This window comes from Lynx rufus, unplaced genomic scaffold (assembly GCF_022079265.1).
Source record: "Lynx rufus isolate CCGP_SWC_20201006 ecotype Redwood Valley unplaced genomic scaffold, mLynRuf1.p SCAF_14, whole genome shotgun sequence".
NCBI lineage: Eukaryota > Metazoa > Chordata > Mammalia > Carnivora > Felidae > Lynx > Lynx rufus.
Genome location: NW_025814828.1, coordinates 11822706 through 11848620, shown reverse-complemented (window position 1 = coordinate 11848620; position 25915 = coordinate 11822706). Strand labels below are relative to the sequence as shown.

The following is a 25915-nucleotide window of genomic DNA, read 5'->3' as shown; positions in this document are numbered from 1 at the left end:
AAGGACTTCTCCTGCTTGCACCCATTGTTTGGTGACTCTTATGTGCTTATAGGTTAGAAAAGGCATTAACTACAACAGTATCATTTGATACTGCCATTGCTCTTGGTGATAACTCACGGTTTCCCTCTCTTTGCTGAGCAGTCTGAATGAGGCCCATATTTTCCACTCTTGAATCCGGCAACTCATGGTTTATGTAATATATCCTGACTATGCAAACATTTTTTTTTTGTTAATATTGACTTACCACTCTGTCTGGGAAGGTGGGAGCTCTGTGTTTCTCTTCGTGGGTTGTGACGTGCAGATCAGCATCTGAAAAGCAAAGCCAAGTCGTATCAGAAGGAACTTTAAACAAAGCAAGCACCCAGTGTCATGAATGAAAAGAATGAACTAGCTTATGTGATCAGTGCTTCAGATGAAATGAATTCAGACGCACCCTTTGTAGTGATGTTGTTACTTTCCCGTGTAACACCCAACTCGAACACCACTCCTCCGCCTCTGGTGATCAGTATTCTCCCCAAACAGATAAAAAATTCAGATTCCTCTCAATCCTTTAAACTGTTAATTTATATCTCATTTCTACCCTGTATTTGAAGTACAGATGTCTAATCTCGTTGGGTAATACCTATGAGGCTTGGGGTCAGAATCCATGTCTGATTCCTCTTGGAGTAACGCATACAAGATGCTTGTAAGTAGCTGATTTATGAGTGAACAAACCTATCCTATGCTTTTTTTTTTTCATTTCTTATGGTAGTTGTTGGTTTCTCTTTCCACTTGCACCTGTGGGTAGATGCCCAGCCATGAGGGTGAAGCCGTCAGGTGCCTTGTAAGTACAGTGGCCGTGTGGTGTACTAACCAAGCTGGAACATTCCTTACAGGGATCGGTAGCTTTTAATAATTATGCCAGGTCCCCAGCTGCAGAAGGAGACTGATGCAAACAAACTGGGGTGCATGGTAAACTTACTTATAGGCCATGTGCCCCAGAAAAGGAGTGGTCTAGGGCATTTTGGAGACAGAAGGAAGCAAAGACTCTCAACTGTCTCCTTCCAAGTAACTGTACCCAGGGGCTGCCCTGTAACTCAGCAGAGAAGGCCAAGGCAGGAAGTTCTACTTGGGCAAATAGACAATACCATAGCTGCTCATGGGCCACAGCACCCGCAAATTCTATAGTTTTCTTCAGAGGCTGGCAAAGAGCCTGTGGCACCCAGAATGCATGGCAGATGCCATCCAGGCAGAGCCTAGGAAGATAATCCTGAGGCAGTGCTCTCTCTGGCCTTTTTCCCTCGCTTCTTCCCAGGGAGTTAGGGTGGTAAGGTCAGAGCTAGAATCTGGCCTGCTGGGTAATGATGCCAGATCTTGAACAGAATAAGTGCGGGAGATAATTAATGCTGTAAGGAAACATTATTCCTTAGTCCCTTACAGTGGAGGGAGGATCCATAGACAACAATTTCTATATAGTTCATTAAATCACTATAATTGGTGAGTATAAAGGGCAACGTGGTATACTTAAGATTAATAAATGTTCATTGTGTAGTCTAATTAAGATGGAAAACACAATGAACATTTATTCATTGATTTTGTTGCCAAATTACTAGTAACGCCATCAATGTGACTGTCAGGGGTGAATACCGTGATGGAGTGAAGTTGAATAATAGCTCATGTCCCTGTGTGTCTTACAGTTCATGAAGTGGGATCACACCGCTGATCTCATTCAATTCGTTAAAGGTGGAATCCTCGCATATTTTGCCCAGACTGGTAAAACCGCTCCCAGAATAAGTTCTCCTTTTTAATTTATGTGCAACTCAATATTGCTAAACAGTGATACACGTCTAAAATACGTGGGACTGCCTCATGTAAGTATCCTGGAGATGGAAGGGGACCCCATAGGGCACAAGCAGAAAACAACCTAATTCTTTCCCTCTGTTAACCCTTCAAAGCCACTGGATGGGCTTTCATTTCTGTCCCCAGATAAAGTCTCAGGCAGATTTTCTTAGGAATATAACTCTGGACAGAATCTGATTGCACTTAAGGCAAACCCTTCACTACCTTCTGTGATGTTATTAAGAAACCAATAAACACGTACAGAAACGGCAAATCCTTTAAATATGCCTTTTAAAATTAGGTTGTCCGTCACTTTGGTATCTATGGTGATTAAAAGTGTTGGTTACATTTTATCCTTTGACATATTTTTTTTACAGAATGGTGGTTTTTCTGATTTATTATTTTAGGGTTATGAACCATGGTGATATGTTCACCACATTCTACCCATTTGGTGTTTATGTTAAACCGGGAAGAATTATGGGAGGAAATAAACAGCTTGATTGATTCATGATTCCAATTTAAAAAAAAAAAACCTTTCTCATGAAAGAATGCCAGATGTTAATATTGTTATTATTTTAGTGAACATGACTCAATCGACTCTAGAACTGGGCTTCATCCGCCCGCTAGCATTTTTTGAGGCTGGATTTTCATGATGTCAACCAATCTGGCACATCTTGTTTTCCCCAACTTGGTGAGCTATTATGGAATTTGGCAGGTTTGCCTAACGGGGCAGCGTCCACCCCGGGTCCAGCCCAACAAAAGGGTCACATTACATGCTTCCCAGAGGGTACATCCTGGGGCCGCTTTGCAGCTCTGCTGGCAGCACAGGAACTTTCCATCCACGAAGAACCCACTGTGGTACTTGATCAGCAGGTGGGGGTTGCCCCTTATCTCTGGGGAACAGGCAGGAAGAAAACACAGCATGAGCAAACGTTGGCCCAAGAGAAGAAACACGTTCAGTAAGTGCTGTTATCACAGAACAATGAAAACCTTATTTAATGGTTCCCGAAGGATATGTCTTTCACTCAGAAGTTAATAAGCCAAAAAAAAAACAAGAAACCAAAAAAAACGTTGAACCTGGCATATAGTGAGAACGACACAATAACTTGTATCAGCCTTACCCAAAAAAACTAGAAAATGTATATGCGGATCAACTCGGTGATCTAGGGTGTTAGAAATACATCTGTAAAGATAGTAAGGGGGGTATGGTACATGGTGTTCTCTTGTAGGAGGCTGGAGGATAGGACTAAATCTTAGCAAGAGGGAAAGAAGGTTCTCAGGAACATGTACTTCCCTCCACTCTTCATTTTGAAACATTTCAAACATACCGATGAGTTTGAAGACTGGTACAACAGACGTCCATATACCCTTCACCCAGATTCATCAATTTTTAACTGTTTGCCACATTTGCTTTATCTTTCTCTCTGTGCATACATATTATTATTATTAAAAATTTTTAAGTTGTTATGTTTTGTTAACCATTTGAGAGTACGTTGCAGATATCATGACCTAGAAAATATCACCCATAAATACTTCAGCACATAACTTCTGTTAGCAGCAACGGTCCCTTACACAACCGCAATACCATTATCAAATTCAGGAAACTTAACATGATACAATAGTCTTCCTGAATATTTTATATTCAATATTGTTCCAACTGTTTCAATGATACCCTTTATAATTATTCACTGTTTCTGATTGGGGATCCAATCCAGAATCACATATGGCATTTAGTTTTCTAGTTTCCCTTGATCTGGAACCATCCCTCATCCCTGCTTTGTCTTTCATGGCTTTGACTTGTTTACACTAAAGAACGAATGGTTTGTGGGGCCCCTTTTCTAGGAATATGTGCATATTTAAAAATATATATACGGGAGTAGGGCAATGTTTAATCCAGAGAAATGAAATTCTAATACTGGAGTAGAATCCCATGTCTACACCAAATTAGCCTCTCTCAAAATACAGCAGAGAAACCCACGAGGTCTTAGTAGAGATTAGTTCAAGAAGGTTTTCTAGGTGGGGAGGGCTGGTTCTATATGTGACTTCAATTCTTTTCTTCTTGATTTTATATTCATCTTAAGGACTCCTTATATTAGTCCCAGGAGAGTTCTGCTCTGATTCAAGGAAGTGTTTGGAGATAAGAACTGCTTGGCTGGGTCAGTGGATCATATCCAATCTTTATGTATGTAAAGCATCCAGCGTAGAGTTTGGCTCAGAGCAGGTGTTCAGTGAACAGGAGGCTTTAGTGTTATCATTCCCTTAGTTTAGCTCAGCTCCGCTTAGCTGAAAGTGCTGGCATTAAAAAAAACTTTACTAAATATTAATGGGAACTAAAGGGAAATTATTACAGAAGTAACAAAAAGCAAATGGGGTTAAGAATACAATACACTAGGGGCATCTGGGTGGCTCAGTCGGTTAAACATCAGGCTCTTGATTTCGGCTCAGTTCATGATCTCACGGTCGTGAGATCGAGCCCTGGGTCGGGCTCTGCACTGAGGATGGAGCCTGCTTGGGATTCCGTGTCTCCCTCTCTCCCTGCCCCTCCCCCACTTGCTTGTGTGCGCACATGCTCTCTCTCTCTCTCAAAATAAATAAACATTAAAAAATAAGATTGCAACACACTAGTTTCTGACCTTGGTCCCCAGATGGCCATTGCAATTCCTTGAGCATATTACTTGCCTTCCTACTCTCCAGGCTCCTTCTGCCCCCCACCCCTACCCCACCAGGCCAGGATTCCTGTTACTTCCTACTGCACGAATGAATTTCAATTCCTGGGTGAGTAACTCTTTTCCAACCGAGTCCAAAAGTCCACGTTGTGACACTCCCACCATTTAATAATGACAAGAAGAGGAACTCGTGTCTGTTAACATGTACATAGGAGTTTCCATATTTCCCCTCACATGTATCGTCTCGTTGAATCTACTCAACAGCCTTGCAGGCATCTGTTCTTGTCATGGCACTTACAGCCGAGGGGCAGGGAGGTGCTGTAGCTTGCTCAAGGTCATAGACCTAGCAAGTAGCACTTCTGAGACTCAGCCCCAAGCTGTTTCTACTCGAGTCCAATGCACAGACGCCAGCTTCCCTGTCAACCCCCCTTCCGTTTTCATTTTTGGAAAGGACACGCTTTATCCACATCTGGTCAGCTGAATTCAGAACCACGGTGGCTGACGCTCCCTGAGTCCCCACTCAGTCAGCCCAAACCTCCCGACTATAGGTTACTATCTGGAAAGTTCTATGTCTCCAGCGCCACCTCGGTTTATAATACCTGAGCTAAACAATGGACAAAAAGTCTTCATAGGGGAGAGGATTTAAGTGAGGAAACTTCTTTGTTTTCCTGTGGCAGGTTGGCCAGCCTGACAGCTGATACCATGCTCCTCTTTTGTTTCCTTCAGCCTGACAGCCGATCTCACCCACCTTCTCTCTTCCTGTTTTCCAGCATGAAGGCTGCAAACCCCAGATACTGTCTTCCAGCCTCCCCTGCACGTAGAAATGGCCGTGGGATACAGTTCTGGCCAGTATGACACGTGCACAAGTTTGCAGGTTACGCTTGTGGAGAAGCTCAGAGCCTTTCCCAGGGCCTCCCAGAGCCTTTCCCAGAGGGCAGAGCAGAAGGTTAGGAGGAGCCTGGGTCTTTACCCGACTTCACTGGGCTGCTGCATTGGCCCTGGGCCATCTCCCTCTGGACTTGCTAACCGTGTGAGGGGAACAAATGTGCATTTGTTTCAGCCAGCGTCCGGTGTCGTTTTTTTTTTTTTTAAGTTTGTTTATTTTGAGAGAAAGAGGGAAGGAGGGAGGGAGGGGGAGACACACACACACACACACACACACACACACACACAGAAAATCTCAAAGGCTCTATGCTGTACAGAGCCAGATGCGGGGCTCGAACCCACGAACCGTGAGATCACCACCTGAGCCAAAGTCAAGAGTTGGAGGCTTGACCGGCTGAGCCACCCAGGTGCCTCTGTTTAGTGTCTTTTTACCTGCACCCCCAAGCATTACTAACTGATACAGATGGCTTACTGTGCATGTGGTGGCCCTGGTGATAGGGCCTCTCTGAAGTTTTATGAGGGGCTAGGAGATTCACCTTTGCTTCTCTGTCCCTGCCTTGCTTTGTTTTCCATCTGCCTTTACCCGAGCTTCCCAGGGCCAAACCCAAAGCTGCCTGCCATATATAGTTCCAGAAGGACCCACGAAGGACTCTAGGGCATGACTGATAGCTGCACACAGGAGGTGTCTACATAGCAACTACTCCTACGAAGCCCCCCCCGCCAAAGGAGACTGAGTGGGGAGTATCTCAAACCCCTCCTGGAGGCCCCACTATAACCACAGGGGCTCACGTGGGTGTGGAGTATACTTTAGTGTATATGTGCGTCATTTGTGTGTGGCTCATGATCACTCGAGGAAAAAAGAAATGTGATCTCCCATTTCACAGGTTGGGAAACTGAGATCCAGAGACATGAGATGGTTTTATTAGGTGACACAGCAAAGCAGGACTTGGACGCGGATTTGTCTGTCTCTAAGAGGGATGCCCTTCTCATTTCACCCCGCTGGTAGTGGGTAGAGGGAGGCTACTCCCCTCACCAGACCACTCGACCTACAGAATAGGGGGCTAAACTCTTTCGTGCAAAGGGAAGATGAAGTCCTGCGTGTGGAACAAGAAAAAAAGGATGTATTTGCACCAAAGTCAGTCGTCGTCTACAGTGGTATAATTTGAAGTATACGGAAAAAGAACCCGCATCTAAAACTTAAATGAATTAAAACAAAACCGTACCCTGCCTGGGGGCTTAGTACCTGAAATCACACCAATAGAGTCATTCATTTGAGTCATATACTGTCCTCACACTCTGACCTACCTTTAAAATAAAAACATCCCAGGGAAAAATATCATAGCACGAAATTACTAACCATTTTGTCTCTTCTGCCAAAGGTGGTCACCAGAGCAGCCTAAGAATCCCTGAGTAGAAGCTTCATTAAATCCCCAGTTTTGCCTAGCATTTCTACTGCCCTGGTTCAAAAGCTGGGTTTGGGCCACCAAGTTACGAGTTCTCCATTATTAGGTACGCGACACCGGCCACGTCTCTTTAATTCCACTCATCTGAGAAAAGGAGAATAATATTACCCCCTTCCATAGAGCTGTCGAGAGGATTACTTAAGAAAATATTTTACAGCGTACTTGCCACAGTAGTTGGCAGATATTGAGTACTTGGTAAGTATTAGATAGAACTTTCTGTAAACATCCAAAGTCCAGTAGCCACAGGCCCCATGAGAACCTAGACTTTGCCCTGGTAAAGGCACAGCAGGTGGAGAGCAGGTGGTCTGGCTTCCCCCGCGCTGCTGGGAGGACACAATAGCCGCTCTGTGTGGGTGGGGAGCGGGGAGGAAGGGAATCGGATCCACAGGCTCGCCCCATGTAACAATGAGAATGCAAAATGAGAATGAGCATGACCCATTCTCTGAGGTTCCTAGGAAAAGCAGTGGACTCTCCCTTGGCAGAGGGTCCTTTTACTGCCGTATCTTTCCTCCACGGAGCCTCAACAGAACTCAATTGGTGGCTATCTTTTATGACTTTTCCAAATTACCTTTTTGTAATGCTTTCAACCACTGACTTCGGCTCTCTTCATTTGATGCGTAGACATAGAGAAGCCCGTCTTTATAGACAATCTGGAAAGGAAGAGATTGGGTTCATTGAGATATAATTGCATCCATGGTTCATTCCGGGGCAACTGCACATTTTCTGGGATCCAAAAGAAAAGTTGAGTTTGCTTATGAAATATGCAATACCTTTGGAATTAGATAAAAAAAATCTAGTTCTTTTTATCCTCCACCCCCCCCCCCCCAGTTTGTTTTCTCCCAGACACTTCTACATTTGGGAAAATCATGGCAATGAGGCATCTGACATTCGTGAACACTGAGGTCCCAGAGGTCCCAGCATACATGCCCTGGACCATGGAGAATTATGAAAGTACAAAATGTTAGCTATGACAGGTGTCTTAGGAATGTTCTGGTCCATCCATCAACCCAGTGCATGACTCTCTTTATACCCCATTGGAAAATGTTTACCTGTTCTATCCTTAAAAATATCTTCAGGGATGAAATGTCCTTTACCTTTGCTATACCACCCTTGGCAATTTCCATATAATCTGATCATTATATAGTTCCTGCTTATATTGAGTAAAAATCTGTCTCCCTGTTACTTTGTTTCCTTGGGTCATGTCCCACCCTGGGAATCCCCAGCATAAATCATTTTCTCTTCTTTAAGATGCTTGTTTAAATGTTGGAACATTATAATGTCTTCCCCAGATCGTTCTCTAGTTTATTGCATTTTCGTGGGTAAATGTTACAGACCATTTATTAAATATCTACTACTGTCTGGAATCTTTCCTAGATACTTTAAGATTTTAATCCTATTTCAACTCTATGAAATATATACGATTATGCCCACTTTGTAAATGAAGAAACCAACTCAGATAGAGGGTTGAATGTGTTGTCTATGGTAATAGACAAATATAAGCCGTGGAGTTAGGAGCTCTGTGCGCCTCCAAAGCCTGTGTTCTTTTGAGTGTTCCATGCTTCTGTGATAAGAATATGAAGCATCTTCCGTGAGCACACACTCCCCTGGTTTCTTCCAATTGGGCAATGTTTGCTTTTAAAATAGGAAGTATGGGGGCGCCTGGGTGGCTCAGTCGGTTGAGCATCCGACTTCAGCTCAGGTCATGATCTCACGGTCTGTGAGTTCGAGCCCCGCATCGGGCTCTGTGCTGACAGCTCAGAGCCTGGAGCCTGTTTCGGATTCTGTGTCTCCCTCTCTCTCTGCCCCTCCCCCGCTCATGCTCTATCTCTCTCTGTCAAAAATAAATAAAACATTAAAAAAAATTTTTTTAAATAGGAAGTATGGCCTGTTCACCAACCAGGTGATTTTATTTCATTTTTGGCCACAGTTCCCTCGAGTCACTACCCCTGGGTAGTCTGACCATCGGAAGGACAGTCGGTCTGTCTGCCTTTAGATCGGAAAGGTAAGTATTAATGATGTAATAAAACTAGGACACGATGCAGATCAAGCCACTTCCAAAGGGTACTGTAGGCACACTTTCTGCACCATACCATTGCATAAAATACTTCAGGGTAAAATGCAAACTCCTTAGTATGCTGTGCGAAGCCTTTCATGATATGGCCGTGCCCACCTTTCCAGGCTCATGTCCTTCACTTGCTCACAAGGCTGGTGTTATTCCTACTTCACCTACAGGGCCTTGACATCTGCTATTTCTTTTGTTTCACTGCCCTTCCTGTTTTTGCTGGGCTAACCACTGGTCTTTCTTAACCCGAGGGTCACTTCCAATAGATAGATCATCTCCCTGACCTTTGGGAGTGAGGCCTGAGCTTCCGCTTCCTGGGTCACCATGGCTTCTCTGCAGACCTTCATCTTAACACTCACCCTCACTGCCTTATAATGATCTGGAAATGCCTTGGGGACAAGGATGCATTTGACTCCTTATAGTGTGTCTAGTACCTTGTAGCCCCTTGGAAATGCTTAGCAGTGTTTGATGAAAGATTGTGAGGCCCCAGGACAAGTCAGGCCACTGTGGCTACTTGCTCATCCTTTCTTTTCTCCCTCCAAGCGAAGCAGATCGGTAGGTAGAATTTCAGCAAAATGCCCAGCTCCCATCTGGGGACGTGTCAAGCCTTGTCACTGTCTTCATCGTTTCGCAACACCTTTGGTTATCGACCATAAATTGAGTTCACAATCGAAAATATTAAAACAAAAGCCATCCGCCCAATAGAACGTTGTCCCTGTCCCGCCCCTTACCTGAAACGGATACTGTCTTTCCACAGGGGTCTGCTCCTCAAGGTTTACTTTCTCCACGCATCTGATTTTCTTAATCTCAATTGATCCTTTTCTGCTGCCTCTTTTCTGAATTAAAAACCAAAATATTAGATGCCTCATGCAATGCACAATGGCACACAAGGAAAAGCATAAAGTGAAGGTTATCCTAGGAGGGAGATTGAGAGGTGGGACGGCTATGTGAGAATTCTTCCAATTATTCCATCGTGGTCAAAATCCAATGGCAACAGAATGTTTTCGAGTGTGGACACAAGCTCATATATATGCCTCCAAAAGCAAGTCTTCAAGCAGTACTTAATTTTTGTTTGATAATCTTGAAACACATTTCCAATCACCTGTCACGTGCTTGCTTAATCCACTTGGGAAAATCAAAATTTAACTCCAGGAAGCATCTTAGTTTTGTTCCAATTTTAAGACAGTCTTTCAGTATTTCTGCTCTGATAGAATTCTCAGCTTTATAGAAATAGTCTTATTTCCAGCAGAGTGTTAAGGCAGTGTTTCTTATCTTCAGCACTCTTTGGGGCCAGATCGTTCTCTGTTGTGGGGGCTGTTCTGCACGTTATAGGATGTTTGGCAGTAACTCTGGCCTGTACCCACTAGATGCCAGTAGCACACCCCCCCCCCCATCATGATAACCAAAAATGTCCCCTGGGGGGGCCAAACCCCCCTCAGCTGAGGACCACTGTTCTAAAGGGTACAATTTGCCTTAGTAAAGTTAGCCAGTATTTTAAAGCCCTTTATCTTGAATTACTCATACCTTGGTTAAGAAAAGACCATGTGATAAGTGAGGGCAAGTTGATCTTTACTATGTAAGCTAAGAAGCGTGACATTGTTCCATTATAATTAAGCACTTTGTGGAGACTCAAGAAAAATAAACAGTACAAAAACAATGGAATAAGTAGGGTCTCACCATTTTGTCATATTCATAGTAGGAGAGATTTGTTTTGGTTAAAACAAAAAGCCTCTCTTTGTAATTACTTGGCGACATTTTCTTTTTTTGCTGTGACCTTTTGAGAAGCAGTTCTTCTAGAATGGATTTTGTGTCCATATCGTCGTCCTAAATAAAATAAAATAATGAAAATGAGTGTGTGTAGCACCCAGCGACGTTCTCTTTTAGCCTTCAGAATTTTTAGCCAACTCTTTGTCAGTCAGGGATAATATAAATAATATAATTTCTACAAGTTATATTTAGGACTAGAGAAAAAAATTTAACTAAGCAGTCTCTTAAATAAACATGCGCCTGCCCTTCATTCCTACTGCTTTGGCTCTGACTGGTATAAATATGTTGATTTGTTTACGATATTTTATGTATCGTACTCGTCCCATTCTGGCTCATAAACCCACCATCGTTGCACTTGCCCCCAGACCACCTTATCAAAGGTCTCCTTATTCCTTAAGCATTCTACGGGCATTTGTTGAATCGAATTGGATTTGCTCAAACTTTGAAATATTTGGACTCCAGACAGCTCACCGTGTCTGAAGTGATTGGTCAACAAATTTCTCTCTGTCAATGTGACTCCTCTTTGACCAAATCATCCAAACCACTGTGAGACTCTGATAGCATTGTAAGTGCTACCCACAGTTCCTGATCATAATCAGAGCTTTAACATAAAGGGCACGGATATGATTTTCAGGATTTCTGAGAACAAAACATTTAAAAAATGCTACCCAAATCGATTTTTAAGAAACTGAAAAAAAAAATGGTACCTTACAAACTAAAAACAGTCTTGCTTTTCCTTCCCGAACCATGTTGCCGTGAAAGTTTAAGGTATTTCTAAAAAATAAATACATTAACTTTCTGGTGCTACTAAGACTGTTGCTTCACCCTCAAGTCTGATATCAGATCTGGTAACGAAAAGGAATGCTTTGTTTTGTTTTGTTTTAAAGTAATGTTGAGTAGTGGGCCGCAAAAGGTAAACTTTCTTAAGTTCTTTGTTTTGTGAAATCTCAGGATTACTAGCAGTCAGAGGTTCAATAATTTCTATCGTTCTTTGTCTACTGATAATCTGCGTATCGTTAACTTTACTCACCTTACATTTGATCAGCTCGGGTGTGCTTGTGGGTCCTTAACGTCGAGTCAACTCTCGAGGTCTAAGCAAAAAGTTACTGTCCTGTGGCACAGGTGCTCATATTCCCTCTGGCTATGCCAAGATCATGGATTACAAAGAACATATTTGCATCCTATTTATCACTCTCTATCAGGAAGCACCCACAGAGGCACTGCTCTGTGTGGATGGGAGAGGATTCCGAGTGAACCTGTCCAATCGTTAAAGGCCACTTCTCACTGGCCCAGAGCGTGATGGGCCCACTGTGGCAGGGAAGCGGGAAGGAAGGGAGACACATTGAATAAACCACCATCAGGTCCAGCCAGCTTCTCTCCTGACATAGACCACACCACTGTAGAAATGGGAATCAAAAAGTCAGCGTATGTTCATTATTTATACAGATGAAGTGACTGTTAATCCCTCAAATGTTCTCCAAGGGCATCGATTGCTTTAGAGGCAGAAGTAATGGAAATCTTATCCATTACAAATCTTATCCATCGGTCACTTTCTGTTTTGAATATCGTTTTATCTGGAAAGAAAAGCATAATTCCTTTGGGAAAGTAGAATGGGTTTCTTTTGACCACAGTGGGTGCTATTTGTCATGGTCACTGGTTTCTTGGCCCCTGGACTCAAAGATGGGGCAGAGGTCGGGGGTAGTAAACCCAGCAGGACCTGGGAAGACAGGTACACCTACTTTTCACCTTTGCCTTCGTTAGAAACTCTATACATTTGCCTGGTCAGATAAGATCTTTTCTTTTCTCTTTTCTTTTCTTTTCTTTTCTTTTCTTTTCTTTTCTTTTCTTTTCTTTTCTTTCTTTTCATTTCTTAGAGGCACAAGCAGTGCAGAGGCAGAGAGAGGAGAGACAGAATCCCAACCAGGTTCCACACCCAGTGTGGAGCCCGACACAGGGCTCAGACCCATGACCCTGAGATCATGATCTGAGCCAAAATCAAGAGTTGGATGCTCAACTGACTGAGCCACCCAGGCGTTCCCAGATAAGATTATTTCCTATACCCAGAGTCAATGGCCGGAAGAGATTTGCTTGAAGGGTTACTGAAACTGTGCAGGGTCTAGTGTTTTTGAGTTAATTCCCCTCTTGGGAAGCCATACCACACACTGGGTATAGTTTTAGGGCACTTTTGCCTTTTATATTCCTGCAATTAAAAGTTTTACTAAGAAAGCATAAAAAAAACCTGTGAAAACTTTTGTCAAACGTCTTTTGTCTCCACAGCTAGAACATGACTCCTCAAAGCAGAATGCAAGTTAAATAGATCTGATTAGTTGAGTAGAAAGTTTACTTTTCAAAATAAGAGAGAAAGTTTACTTTTCAAAACTTTTTCAGATACTGAATGGACTTGTCACACTAAGAGCACTGTTTTAAAAATGCAAACTGCAATGTCAATGTATAAGCAGCCTTTCCTAGTACACATGCTTTTCTGTTTATAGAACTTTTACATTCATTACATTAAAATTTGGGGGAGGGAAATTTTATCTAAAAAATCAGTATGGTGAGTTGCAGAAATCACCGAGAAATGAAATTCACAAAGTTGCTTTTGTATCTTGAGGGGAAGAAGAAAATGGGCTCAAAAGGACCGTTCCAAGTCCTTGGACACACTTTCTGATATATCTCCAAGGCTTTATGCATGTTGTTGCACCTGATGCCACATAATTTGTCAAATTGCAACAAATTTGTTCATTCCAAAGTCCTGCCTTTTGTGAATTTTTTGGCTTTCATTTCTAAAATCAGATGTGATGTATGTTTATCCTACAAAATGAAGAACTACAAATAAGCAAAGGAAAAAAAAACCTGTTAACATCTTGGTGAACACACGTCTAGATTCTTTTGAATACATACGTGCACGTATTTATTTTCACAAAAATGAGTTCGCACTCTGTGCAGATAGGCCTGCAACCTGTCGTTCTCGTGTAACACACGTCTGGAGCCACATGTCTTTGGAGACCTTCAGAGTTCAACTCCGTCAGCAGGCCCCGGAGCTTCCTAACACCCTTGAAGAGCCCCATTTTGATTACTCATGCTTTTTGTCTCATCCAGATCAGTTTCTTCTAAGACCATATCTGGCTCTTGCTCAGGTTTGGACCTGCCTTTCTACTTCTATTTGCTTCTATCTCTTCCTTGTACTTCTCTCTTCTCCTAGATTAGCCTAGATTCCAAATGGAAGGCATTTTTATGGTCTCCCTTGGTATAGGAAGAGATAACCAGTGGTGATGACTAATTTTTAGCAATGCAGTGTTTCCTCCCTGTGTTAGGACAATAAGTCACCAGGCTCAGGTCCCACTGTTGACTCAAATGCCTGTCCGACAACTGGCAAATCTTTCTCTGTGTACCCATATTTAAGGGAAATTCAATTGGGAAGGCTCAGAAGACTTTCAAAATGAAACAAGATCCTAAAGCTAGTTCGTATTAGCCAGAAATCGATTTCCATAGGGGAGCTGGTGGAATGCGGCGGGTGTCTCATATTACCACCTACATGGTATAGACACATCAATTTGCCTACCAAATAGCCCAGGCTGCCTATTTCCATAAGCGCGTGCAACTAGAAAGAGATTAAAGTGCAGGGGACGCAAAAACAAGAGCCAGCACCCAAAACACTGGCAGAAATCGATATAGTATTTTCTCTTAGGAAGCCAGCAACCATTATGTCACTTTCACACTGAAGGTGCCTGCTGAGTGACCATGACTTGGAAGCGCCATGCTTATTTAACATTTGTGAGGAACCATTAGCAGGAGAGTAAGGAGGTCGCTCTTCAGGTCTCTCCAGCACACTCGATTTCGATTTCGATTTCGAGCCTGCAGCGGGCCGGACATCAAGCGAGTGGTTCCCCAAATGAGGACCAGCCCTCTACTGCCCGAGAAGTATCAGGAGAAGACTTGAGAGATAGGTTTCATAACTGATTAGCGTGCTGGGCGGCTGGAGGGTGGTGGACTGAGAAGGCACGGAGGAGCCTATAGGGCTGTCATTTGTGTGCTGTGTCACCCTGACCAAGGCCTTACCCTGTCCTAAGCTTCAGCTTTCTGACCTGTAAGATGAGATGGGTCACGCCTCTGTCGTTTTCTGTGGCTTGAATGAGAAAGCTACGGGAAAGTTCTGGGCGCATTAGGGGCACTGAATCATGGTTAAGAAAGCAAAGGGTAGAGGGGCACCTGGGTGGCTCAGTCGGTTGAGTGTCCGACTTCAGCTCGGGTCAGGATCTCACGTTTCTTGAGTTAGAGCCCCGCGTCAGGCTCTCTGCTGTCAGCACAGCCCCTCTCTCTGCCCCTCTCCTGCTGGCGCGCTCTCTCTCTCAGAAATAAATAAATGTTAAAAAAAAAAAGAAAAACAGAAAGGTGGAAAGAAATGACTCAAGTGCTAGAGCAGAGTCCAGGATCTCTTTGCCCTGAAAGGCCTGAGGAAGGAAAGTCATTTCTTAAGATAATCAAGAAAGACATTATGGAAGGGAGGCATTAGAACCAGACCTTGAAGGATATGAGCTATCGAATCCTAGCTCACATTTAAGGAGGGTGTGCCTTAAGCCAGGCACTGTTTAAAGCAGCTTAAAAATTTGCATTTGTTTACCCTGTAGAATAGGCCAGACTCCCCCCGTCCTATGGGGTATGTCCTAATTCAGTTACCCTATGGGGTGGTTAGGAAAAAAGCAAAAAGTGATAAATCCTTGTCCTAATACCTTATGCTGAATTAGTAGCCCATAACACTGCTTAGGTGATACAGGTTGGTGTGGGCAAAAGCACCACGCTGGCGGGTTCAAATCCCTGCTCCGATTCTGTGCAACCTGGCCTGTTACTTAACCCTGCTAAACCCCAGCTTCCCCATCTGTAAAGGGACTAAAACAATAACCACGTCAAAGGTTTATGAGGATCAAGAGAAAATGGCGGTATGATGCCTAGCAGGCTAGTAGATATTCCTAAACTCCGTACCCCTTCCCCTCATCACTCCATATGTAAAATTAAAAAAAAAAAAAAAAAGACCACAGGAAAGGTTAGACACTGACGACAGTGAAATGACCCTCAGTGATAAAATTTCAGTTCTCATCTCCCTTCACCAGATCCTGGGAATAGGGGATCGTGAGAGGCAGGAATATACCTCAGGGATTCTCTGGTCAGCAAGCACCTGACCCAATGCGTCTGTTACAGGCTTTTGGCCCTGGGACTGGTCACCTTAGAATCAGGTTGAACCAGCCCCTTCCTGACTGTGTATTTGTGCCACTGGGTTTCTCACAAATCAATACGTGGATGTTATTCCAAGCGTGGTCCATGGGCCGGCGGTATCAGCGTCAGCCTGTGCTCGTGAGAGTTTGGAAAGCACTGAGCTAGACCACGTTACAGTTGCGCTACTCTTTAAATCCAGTGAAATTCTCCTGGTCCACAAGAACTTGCAAAATTGTATGGCTGTGGTGCAACTGAAAGGTTCACCTCCCCCATCCTTCCATCTCCATCTAAGACACCCCCAAGCCCCAGATTTTGGAAGACTTCGGGAACCTGCGAGCAAATATTTGTAGTTAAAATAACATCATAAAAACACAGATAAGTGAAAGAAGGTATGACTAACATTGCTCTGTCTCTTCGGAAGCAGTTAGGAAGCCGATATGCAAAGGCACGGAAGGGCAATGTGTACAGAACTCTACGGAGAAAGCCACAGAGCTAGCTGGAGCCGACGGTGAAATACACACAACCCGACGGCTTCCCCGAACGAGATTCTGAACGCGGGGGGAATTTACAGAAAATCCACAGCAGGCCTCCAAATTGCACGGTCTCATCCAAAGTCCCTGGAGGAGCCCCGGCAATTTCACATTCATCATCCTGAGCCTATTTGCCTGTAGGATATGACATCGTGTAGGCACCTGCACGAAACGCACCATTTTGGCTGGGTCCGCCGCCGGGGTCCGCCGCGGTGAGGTTGGTCTGCTCTTGCAGGAACACGGCCCCCGCTGCCCTCCTTCCAGCGGCAGCAAATTGTCTCACATTTTCCCGGCTGCTGGGTCAGAAATGGCTACATTACTCAGTGCCCCCAAAACGTTTATTGTCCTGCAAGGGCCTTGCACAATCCCACAGGAAACCACGCTCAGCACTTAGCCAACACTTGTTGATCTGATTGAACGCAACAAAAACGGAGACAAAAGCATTTTTCATAAAGGTTCCAATTTTGATAACTACAGCTCCCGCTTTTCCCAGGCAGCTGCCGGGTACATGTGATAACCCTGCCTTTGTTTATAGAGTTCTGTGCTGGAAAGGACAAGAAAATATCTCGGCAAAACCCCGCTTCTGACGCTGACTTCTCTCAAGAATCAGGAAACCGTGAGGTAACGCCAAAGTGCACAGAGAGAAAGCAATGAACACTCCAAGTGGACCCTGGGCGAGGGGAGGCTGGAGAATATGCGACAGATAAAGACAGTTAATATGACCCAAAAGGGGCACATTTCCCCACCTTAAGGTATTAAGAAATCCAGAAGCAGAAAAGAGATCAGTTTGGCCAATGCACCAAGATTGCAATGAAAAAGCGTGATTGTCGCTGGACATCATTCTGACAACATCAGTGCTTTCGGCTTTCCTCATTCCACCCTTTTCTCTGGTGCACGCTGACCGGTAACGTGAAATACATCTAATGAGTTCTCTTAGGCTCTACTATCAACGGCCGAAAACCACAGCCAGCCTTTTGGCACTGCGTTGACAACTGTATTAACTTATACACGCTTGGCTACTCGGACTTATTTGGAAACCTCCACGGTGTGATGAAATCTTGGGGTGGCAGACGAGAGTGAAGCTACTGACTTGCAAAGAGTATTCCTTTGGGTGGACGCGGGATTCGCATCATTGCTGTTCACTCATCATCCGGTGGGGTCTTCGTGAGAACCTGCCGTGGGCCCAGCAGAGACAGGAGTAAACAGAACAGAGGCAGCCCACAGCTTCAGGGGCCTTATGTCTAGCGGAGGCAGAACCCCCAAGTGAGAAGGTTTAAGTCCAGTACTGGAAACACCTGGGCACAATCTCTTAGGATCCCCATCCCTTCTTGGGCCTTGAAACTCTCCGGGGCAGTCGTGGGGAGTGGTTTCCTCTGAGTCAAATGTCGTAGATTTATTGACTTCTTCTATTCATTCGCTTCCTCTGCCACGTCTCCCGAACCTTTCTTTGGCTTTGTATTTGGCACGTCTTTAGTTTAATTCCAACTTGTTGTGGCAACCTGCTGTTGCGATTACGTGGTTTAATCTGTTCAAATTATCCTCTGCGCTGGCACCCGTACCCAGTGACACCCTCGGGAACGTTCTCTAAGGCACGAGCGAGCTTCTTCTGGCTTCTGGCTGACCTCTATTGTTCTTTCCCCCCACTTTAAAAAATTCATTTGTGCCATGGCTTTAAACACCATCTACCTGCTTCTGATTCCAAATTTCAGCATTCGGTGGTTTCCTCTGCTTGGCAAACTGCCACAGACATCTGCCTGGTTCATGTCCTCATCTCGGGGCTCTGCTTCAAGTGGCATCTTCCTAACGAGCCCTACCTGGACGACCTTGTTTAGTACTACAATCTCACTCCCCCCAGCGCTGAGGATCTCCCTCTCTCTGCTCCGCTTCGTCTCTTCCCACAGCATTTGACACCTGCTGCACGATTTATTTATTACCTTTAATGTCTGTCTCTCTTTGCTAAAGAGTAAGCCTCCAAGGGCTCCAGTAGTGTCTCTCTACAGCCTGCGCTTTTGCCCTGGAATCTCTTCAGTGGGGGTATCGATCGCCCCACCACCTCCTGCATTTACTCCTCTGGTGCTAAAATGATCTACATGGAGGTTGGGATCCGATGTGAATGGTTTACACCTACTGGGATGGAAGATTAAATGTATCCCCTCTCCTAGAGATGCTTGCCTATTAAATCTCGGCCTCAGTGGTGGAACGGATAACCTCGGTCCTGATGAGAGGAGATGGGTGAGTGGGGGGTGGAGGGTGGACGTGATTAACAGAGATTCCTCTTTACCTAGAGACTGCCGTGCATAGCGTGGCAACCTTTGTTTTCCAAACATCTCCTCTCACCTTCCGCCAATGGTCTTCTTCCCTTTGTGTCCCCACACCCCCATCCCTGTCCTGAGCTCAGGATGCCAGAAAGCCTCATGTTGCCTCACTGTCTTTGGAATTTCACAGCTCTGCGAATTCCCCGTACTCACAGAATTAAATTCCATTTTCTCCTGTTAATCTGTCTCCCGTCGACTTGATTCTCAGTCTAGCTACAAGGACCTTGAAGGGCAGAGGAAATCCTCCCTCCCCAACAGGAGCCATAACTGAAGTTTTATTGAAACAGCCGCACCCGTTTACTTCCATGTTGTCTATGGCTGGTTTGTTGCTACAGAGGCCAACCTTGGAACGGTCTCCACAGAGAACATATGTGGCCTGCAGAGTTGAAAACATTTACCATCCGGCCCTTTACAAAGTTTTCTGGTCCCCGCTTTGGAAGTGCCACTTTCTTTCCTTTCTCTAAACCACACAACAAGCTCTTCTGGTGTTTGGAGGACAGAAGCTGGCGGCCGTGCCCGTCCTCCTGGTTAACAACCCCAGCAGGGAGCTGGACGTGCTCACCGGCGCTGCGACTGTGCACTGCCCTGGGAAAACTCTCCAATGCCTGTCCACAAGCACGCCCACGACAAGCGCGCTCTTACCCAACTGTCGCCCGGCGAGAGCCTGTCTCTTCTTCAGGCAAAAGAGTGTCCGCGCCTCCGTTCCTGCCCTCACCTCCACCGCTCCCCCCAACACCCCCCGCCCCCATTCTAAGGGCCAAACAGCAGGCGACATATTTATGCAACAAACAATTGTGTCGTGCTTAGGACACACCAAGTTCGCTTAATTCTCATTACCAGGCTGGTTCCATTATCCCCACCCCCGTTTTGCAGTGGAGGAGCTGGAGGCACAGAGAGGCTGAGCCAGCTGCCCCAGGTCGCACAGCTAACAAGTGCCGGAGGCACGACTGGAACGTGCAGCCCCGCTCTGAGGGACGCGCGACCAGAGACTCCAGTTAACGACGGGCCTCCTAACGAGGTGGGGGCGGGTCCTTGACGGGCCGGGAGCGCCCGCCCGGACGCCCGCGGGGGCGCGCCTCTCCGGGGCGGGAGGGGCGCAGAGGTCGCTGGGTCGCCGAGCAGGCAGGGGAGGGGCGGAAGGGGGCGCGGGAGGAGCCCGGCGGCCTGGAGAGACGGGAGCGCACCCTCGCCCGCCCCCGCCCCCCGAGCCCCGCAGCCTCCCGCCTCCCGCCCCGCTGCAGGCCGCGGGCGGCGAAACGCTGAGTCACGGTGAGGCGCCCTCGCGCCCCGCGCCGCCGCCCGGGCTCCAGCTGCCGCCGCGTGGGGGCCGCGCGCCCGCGGGGGCGGCGGTGCCGGGAGCGCCGCGCGGGGCCCCGCCCTCCCCGGCCCGCCGTAGACTCCCGGCCCAGACTCCCGGCCCAGGCTCCCGGGAGCTGCCGGCGGACGCTTAAGTAGGACCCTGACGTTTGGCGAAGGTGGGAGGCGGCTTTCCTGGCGGCAAAGCACTGCGATCCGGTAAGCGCCGCGTCCGTGGTTCGGGTGCCTCGGATTTCCGGGCGGGGAGTCCGGAAGGACTTCGAAGTAGTGCAGATAGGTAGGGGCGAGACCCTGCCTGCTTGCTTGTACGTGTGTGATGACAGTTCTGGACGGCTTTGAGGATTAAGCTCATTTCGGAACCCCCCTGTCCAGCACCCAGGAAGTATTTACTGATTGCCTGCTCCCGGGAGGACGCGTGGTGACTGACTGGGGGGGCGTGGCCGAGTGGAGGGCTCTGAGTGACAGCAGCTAACATTCTTAGAGCGCCGACCACACCCCGTTGAGGTTGGCAGGCCTCTTACCCCTATTTCACAAATGGAAAAACTGAGGAACAACACAGAGTAATAGCAGGTGGCCTCAGGTCGCACAGCTGGGGCCGGGTGAAGCCCGGATGCAAACCCAGGCTCTCCGGCTCTGGAGTCTCTGCTTCTTGCTAAAGCGACTCTCTAGGTCTGAGTTGGGATCTTTGAAGGAGTGGATTGTGTTTCGCTTGAAGAAGAGTTTTAGGGATTTGGTGGCACTGCTGTCTGCAAGCATTTGAAGTGAAAAAGGGATTGATCATTACTGGTTCTGTGATACTCCAGTCGGCAGAAGTTAGGCCCGCCGAGAGAAAACGCTTTTGAATACTAAAGGCGGGGTGTAGATTGGTCCTGAAATACAGGATGCATTGGCAGGGACACCCGGGGGTTTCCCGTGCTCCTGAAGACTTCCTGACAAAGCTCAAAGATTTGTTGCCGCTGAAGTTGCCCGTGAACTGCGGGGAAAGATGGGTCTTTGAATTTGGTGACCCTCGAAGATCCTTTCAGTGCCAAGATCTTTGGCGTGTTCCAGTGAGAGTCACAGACCTCACGGATTTCCTTCGTGTTCCGTGTGTCACCACATAAATCTTTCTACCTCACGGTGGCACCTCCCTGGCGGGACTTGAGAGATTGCAATGAGATAAAGCGGATACAGTGCTCATTAGAGGTTAGTAAGTGCCTGGCCGAACTGTTATTGCTAAACCTGGTAAGTGATGGCTGTAGGATTGCATGAGGTAACGATTGCAAATAATTAGTGGGGTGCTGGGAACCTAGTTAGTACCATACATGGTCCCCAACATTATTTTAGATGACCTAAGCCAGGTGTTGTACGGAGGAAGCAGTCCATATAGTGTAGCTGTTAATATTTGGGGCAGGTCTGAATTTAGTACCCTTTATTTCGTAGTCCTTGGATGTGCCCTCCTTTATGATTTGTCTTTTATTTTGTTCCCCCTCTGGCCCTCTCTCCTCTACAGCTCAGCGTCGGAACACTCTTTTTAGACTTGGACATGGCCTCCTCCAAGAAGGTTACCCTGTCCGTGCTCAGCCGGGAGCAGTCGGAAGGGGTCGGGGCGAGGGTCCGAAGAAGCATTGGCAGACCCGAGGTATGCTGGTTGGGTGGCTATTGGTGTTTTTGGCAGAAGGCACTGGTGGGACAGTGAGGGCTAACTTGGGAAGAGAGGGCCCGGGACAATCATGACCTGCCTTGTGGGGGTGCCAGAGCGTCCAGCTCTAAACTTAGCGATTAGGGTCCCCCCTGGACCAGCCCCGCCCCAAAGTGGGTCCCTCTAACATGGGTACAGAGGTCCTGCGCAGAAGGTGCAATGGAGGCGTCCGTGCCCCTACTCTGCGCTCCCTTGTGCTGTCCTGGGTTGATCTACCTGCCTCAGTGTGCATGCGCCAAATGGGCCCACCTTATAGCCCCAAGTTCACAGCCCCAGGGAATAGTTGTAGGGCTCATTTCCAAATTCCCAGGGGAGAGAATCTGATTGGCTCGCCTGGGTCATGTGTCCACCGTTGGCCAGTCAGCCAGTGCCAGGGATTTGGGTTCTTGGGAAAAAACACCGGGACCCAACTCTGTGGGCCTCTCCTAGTGAAGGGGGTGCGTGGAGGCTTCTCTCATATGAGGTGATTTTAGGTCAGGTAGACCTCTTTCAACACGAGAGAGCAGCTTTATTTGAAAATTACCAGGGGCATGGTGACTTGCGGAAAAGAAAATCTTATTGGCACAGAAAGGTAGCAAATGGTGGTTATAGCCCAAGGAACACAGCGCTGCGCAGCATACCGGGTTCCAGAAAGATTGTTTTTCATTGAGATGTAATTGACATACGACATCGTACTCGTTTCGGGTGGCCAACATAATGATTTGGTATTTGCTTGTCTTGCAAAATGATCACGACAATAAGTGTAGTTAATGTCGATCACCGTACATAGTTACAGAACTTATTTTTCTTGTGATGAGAACCGTTAAGATTTTCTCTCTCAGCAACTTGCCAATATGTAACACAGTAATACTAATTATAGTCACCATGTTGCGCATCACATCCCCAGGACTTACTTATCTTCTAACTGGAAGTTTGTACTTTTTGAACACCTTGACCTATTTCACCCACCCCCACCTCTGGCAACAGCCACTAATCTGTTTTCGGTGTCTGTGAGCTCGGTTTATGTATTTGTTGTTTGATTTCACACATAAGTGAGATCATATGGTATTTGCCTTTCTCTGTCTGACTTCTTCCACTTAGCATAATGCCCTCAAGATCTACCCATGTTGTTGCACATGACAAGATCTCCTTTTTCATGGCTGAATAATATTTCATAGTGTATGTGTGTTTCCACACACACACACACACACACACACACACACATTTTCTTTATCCATTCAGTGGACGCTTCGGTTGTTTCCATGTCTTGACTATTGTGAATAATGCTTCAGTGAACACGGGGGTGCAGATCTCTTTTCACGTTAGTGTTTTCGTTTTCTTTGGGTGAACACCCAGGAGTGGGATCACTGGATCATGTGGTATTCCCAGTTTTAATGTTTTGAGGAACCTCCATACTGTTTTCCATAGTGGCTTCACCAATTTACATTCCCACCAACAGTCCACAAGGGCTCCCTTTTCTCCACACCCCCCCATACTTGTTATTTCTTGTCTTTTTGATAATAGTCATTCTGACAGGTGTGAGGTGATATCTTATTGTGGTTTTGGTTTGCATTTCCCTGATGATTAGTGATGCTGGACATCTTCCCCCTCCCCAAATATTTTTGAATAAAGGAAGCAGTATATTAGGGAAATGGATTCTTTTTAAAAAATGAGGTTGGTTGGTTCCTCTTCTTAGATTCTGCTCTGATATTCCCATACTCTTTCTGCCATTAGCTTCCTCTTCACCTGTGAATGTGTTTTGGGGTCCATCAGACATTGTTTTCCAATGGGATACATGCAAACAGGATTATTGTAAGGGCTGAATGCGTGGTGGGTGTTGGGGAGATGCCAGATGGGTGTGGTATCCAATTCTACCAGACCTCATCACGGACAGAACAATTGTATGGAACTCGGACACCCATTGTGTTGGGGTAGCTAATACTTTAATTACCCCATCTGTCAGAACACATCTGCTGAGCGTTTCTTAATTTCTTTTTGTCTTGTCAACCCCTTGGGGCGGGGGGCTGGTGTAACCTACAAGTTCTTTCTCAGAATAATATTTTTTATACACATGAAACAAAATACATAGGATTACAAAGGAAAACATATTGAAATATAGTTAGCACAATATTACAAAGCAGATTTGCAATCTAGTAATTTTGCATTAAATAATAAGACCTGGTGGCAGTTCATAGAACTCCCTAATTGCAAAGCTGTGAGGCACATGAACAATAATAGTTCAGTACACCTGCAACCACTGTCATGTGCTATGATAAGAGCTTTGATTTCTGGAGTCACAGGTCCTGGTCATTTACTGTGATTCTTTGTCTTCATGATTAAAGCATTTCAGCCTGGAGATGGCTGCCGGTGACTCTTGCCTACCAATGTGAATGTACTTAATGACACTGAACCGTATACTTAAAAAGAGTTAAGATGGTAAATTTTATTATATATATTTTACTAGAAAAAAATTCAGAAGAGAAATTTTCAGTTAGAGGTTAGTGAAAATAAAGATGTAATTTTTTTCCCTAGCCAAGTGTATAGCCACCCTGAATTCTATCCATGGTACCCAGTTAAGAGTCCCTTGCTGAAGACTTATGCTTTAAAGATGCCCCCATTCTGGGGCACCTGGATGGCTCAGACGGTTAGGCGTCCGACTTCAGCTCAGGTCATGATCTCGCGGTTTGTGAGTTCGAGCCCCGCGTCGGGCTCTGTGCTGACAGCTCTGAGCCTGGAGCCTGCTTCAGATTCTGTGTCTCCCTCTCTCTCTGCTCCTCCCCTATTTGTGTTCTGTCTCTCTCAAAAATAATTAAACACCAAAACAATGTTAAAGATACCCACATTCTACTAATTCAGAGGGTCTGCTGTGTATGCCTCTACCCTAAGAAAAAAGTAAGTGGATAGGAATCACTTCTAATGCCATCACCCTGGTTTAATCACTATTAAGACAGAGGGTGTTTCCTTTTGTGTCCATATAGTTGTATATTTTACATCATGGGGATTATACAAAATAAACAATTTTGTGTCCTTGGTTTTTCATTGAACACAGTAATGTAAGCACTTGCCACGTTGTTATCAGTTCTTCATGACCATCAATGAAATAGCTATGACCTGCTCCAGTGTATGGCATACCACTGTTGTCTTCCTCCTGGACCTACTTCTGGCCATTTAGATTGTCACCATAGTTTTCAGTACCCTGCAACCCCTAATTCTCCAGTCAGCAGAGAAGGAAAGCACCAATCTAGCTTCAAGGTAGTTACTTTTCAAACTTTTTGCACCCGGACTTTGTCTCTGAAGAAACATCTCACACACTTTGGAGCACAAAGCTATTTTAGTGTAGAATTTACAAGTGTTTCGTATTAGTGGCCCTAAGTGACATGTTCCCTCTGGTGGTAAACGTGGAGGCAGAGGAATTTACAAAGCTCTCACTGAGCCTTTTGGTGATGAACAGTAAAGAAGGAGTGGGGTCAGCTCACGCCTTTCATCATGATTAAATGTGGGCCAAGCTGGAATTTGAATGATTGCACAGCATGATATTAGTGGCTTGTTTTCTGCTGGGAAACAGGAGGGAAGCCCGTCACTCATTTGCACTTGCCTCAATGCTCCACACCCCCTTCCACCAGACACTCCTTGGTGGAGTGCGATTTTCCTTGGACCACTCTTACATGTATTTTTTTATTATGAAGAATTTCTAAAATAGAAAAGAAGATAGTACAATGAATCTCCATGTACCCAACATCCACAGTGATCAACTCATGGGCATTCTTGTTTCCTCTGTGTCCCTCAACCATTTCTTCACTCAAAGTATTTTAAAAGTGAATCATTTTTATTGTACTTATAAATATTTCAGTTGGTGTCTGTAAAAGATAATAGCTTTAAGAAATGAAACTATAATCCCATTACACACTTAAAAATGCTAAGAGTTCCTTAATATCATTAAATAACCTTGATTAATCTTGGTCCTGATTGGTATAGCCTCTGTAGATGGCATTCTCCATTATCAGGATCTCTATGTGTAGAGTCAAGGTGGGGAGCATAGAGTTGTAGCTCAAGTCCATTCAAGGCCAAATCTAGATCTCAGTTTGAACTGCATGCTGGCAATTTCCCTCTACTTTTTCATCGTTACCCCCCAGCCCTGTCTAGAGGTTGAGTAGGCCCGGGAGGTAGTCTGAGCTATTGGAGTTTATCTTTGACAGGACCTCTCCCTTCTGCTGCCTCCAT

General features: G+C 45.7%; 2 protein-coding genes across 9 annotated transcripts in view; one reads left to right on the top strand and one right to left on the bottom strand.

Moving 5' to 3' along the window:
* The window catches only part of BMX (BMX non-receptor tyrosine kinase), a 52609-nt gene extending 35887 nt beyond the window's left edge, over positions 1-16722 (bottom strand). For 2 of the 5 annotated variants that reach the window (XM_047075927.1, XM_047075928.1), the window contains exons 1-6: positions 16580-16719; positions 10572-10718; positions 9626-9730; positions 7401-7482; positions 2592-2711; positions 245-309 (exon numbers count right to left, since the gene is read on the bottom strand). In XM_047075927.1, coding sequence (XP_046931883.1) covers positions 245-309; positions 2592-2711; positions 7401-7482; positions 9626-9730; positions 10572-10718; positions 16580-16582 — 522 coding nt within the window. In that variant the 5' untranslated portion in view covers positions 16583-16719. Of the gene's footprint in view, positions 1-244; positions 310-2591; positions 2712-7400; positions 7483-9625; positions 9731-10571; positions 10719-11691; positions 12498-16579 lie in introns of those variants that run through there. The other 3 variants (XM_047075932.1, XM_047075930.1, XM_047075929.1) reach the window with 3 other exon arrangements.
* Positions 16723-20078: 3356 nt separating this feature from the next.
* The window catches only part of PIR (pirin), an 89761-nt gene continuing 83924 nt past the window's right edge, over positions 20079-25915 (top strand). For 2 of the 4 annotated variants that reach the window (XM_047075922.1, XM_047075925.1), the window contains exons 1-2: positions 20079-20232; positions 21527-21655. In XM_047075922.1, coding sequence (XP_046931878.1) covers positions 21560-21655 — 96 coding nt within the window. In that variant the 5' untranslated portion in view covers positions 20079-20232; positions 21527-21559. The other 2 variants (XM_047075923.1, XM_047075924.1) reach the window with 2 other exon arrangements.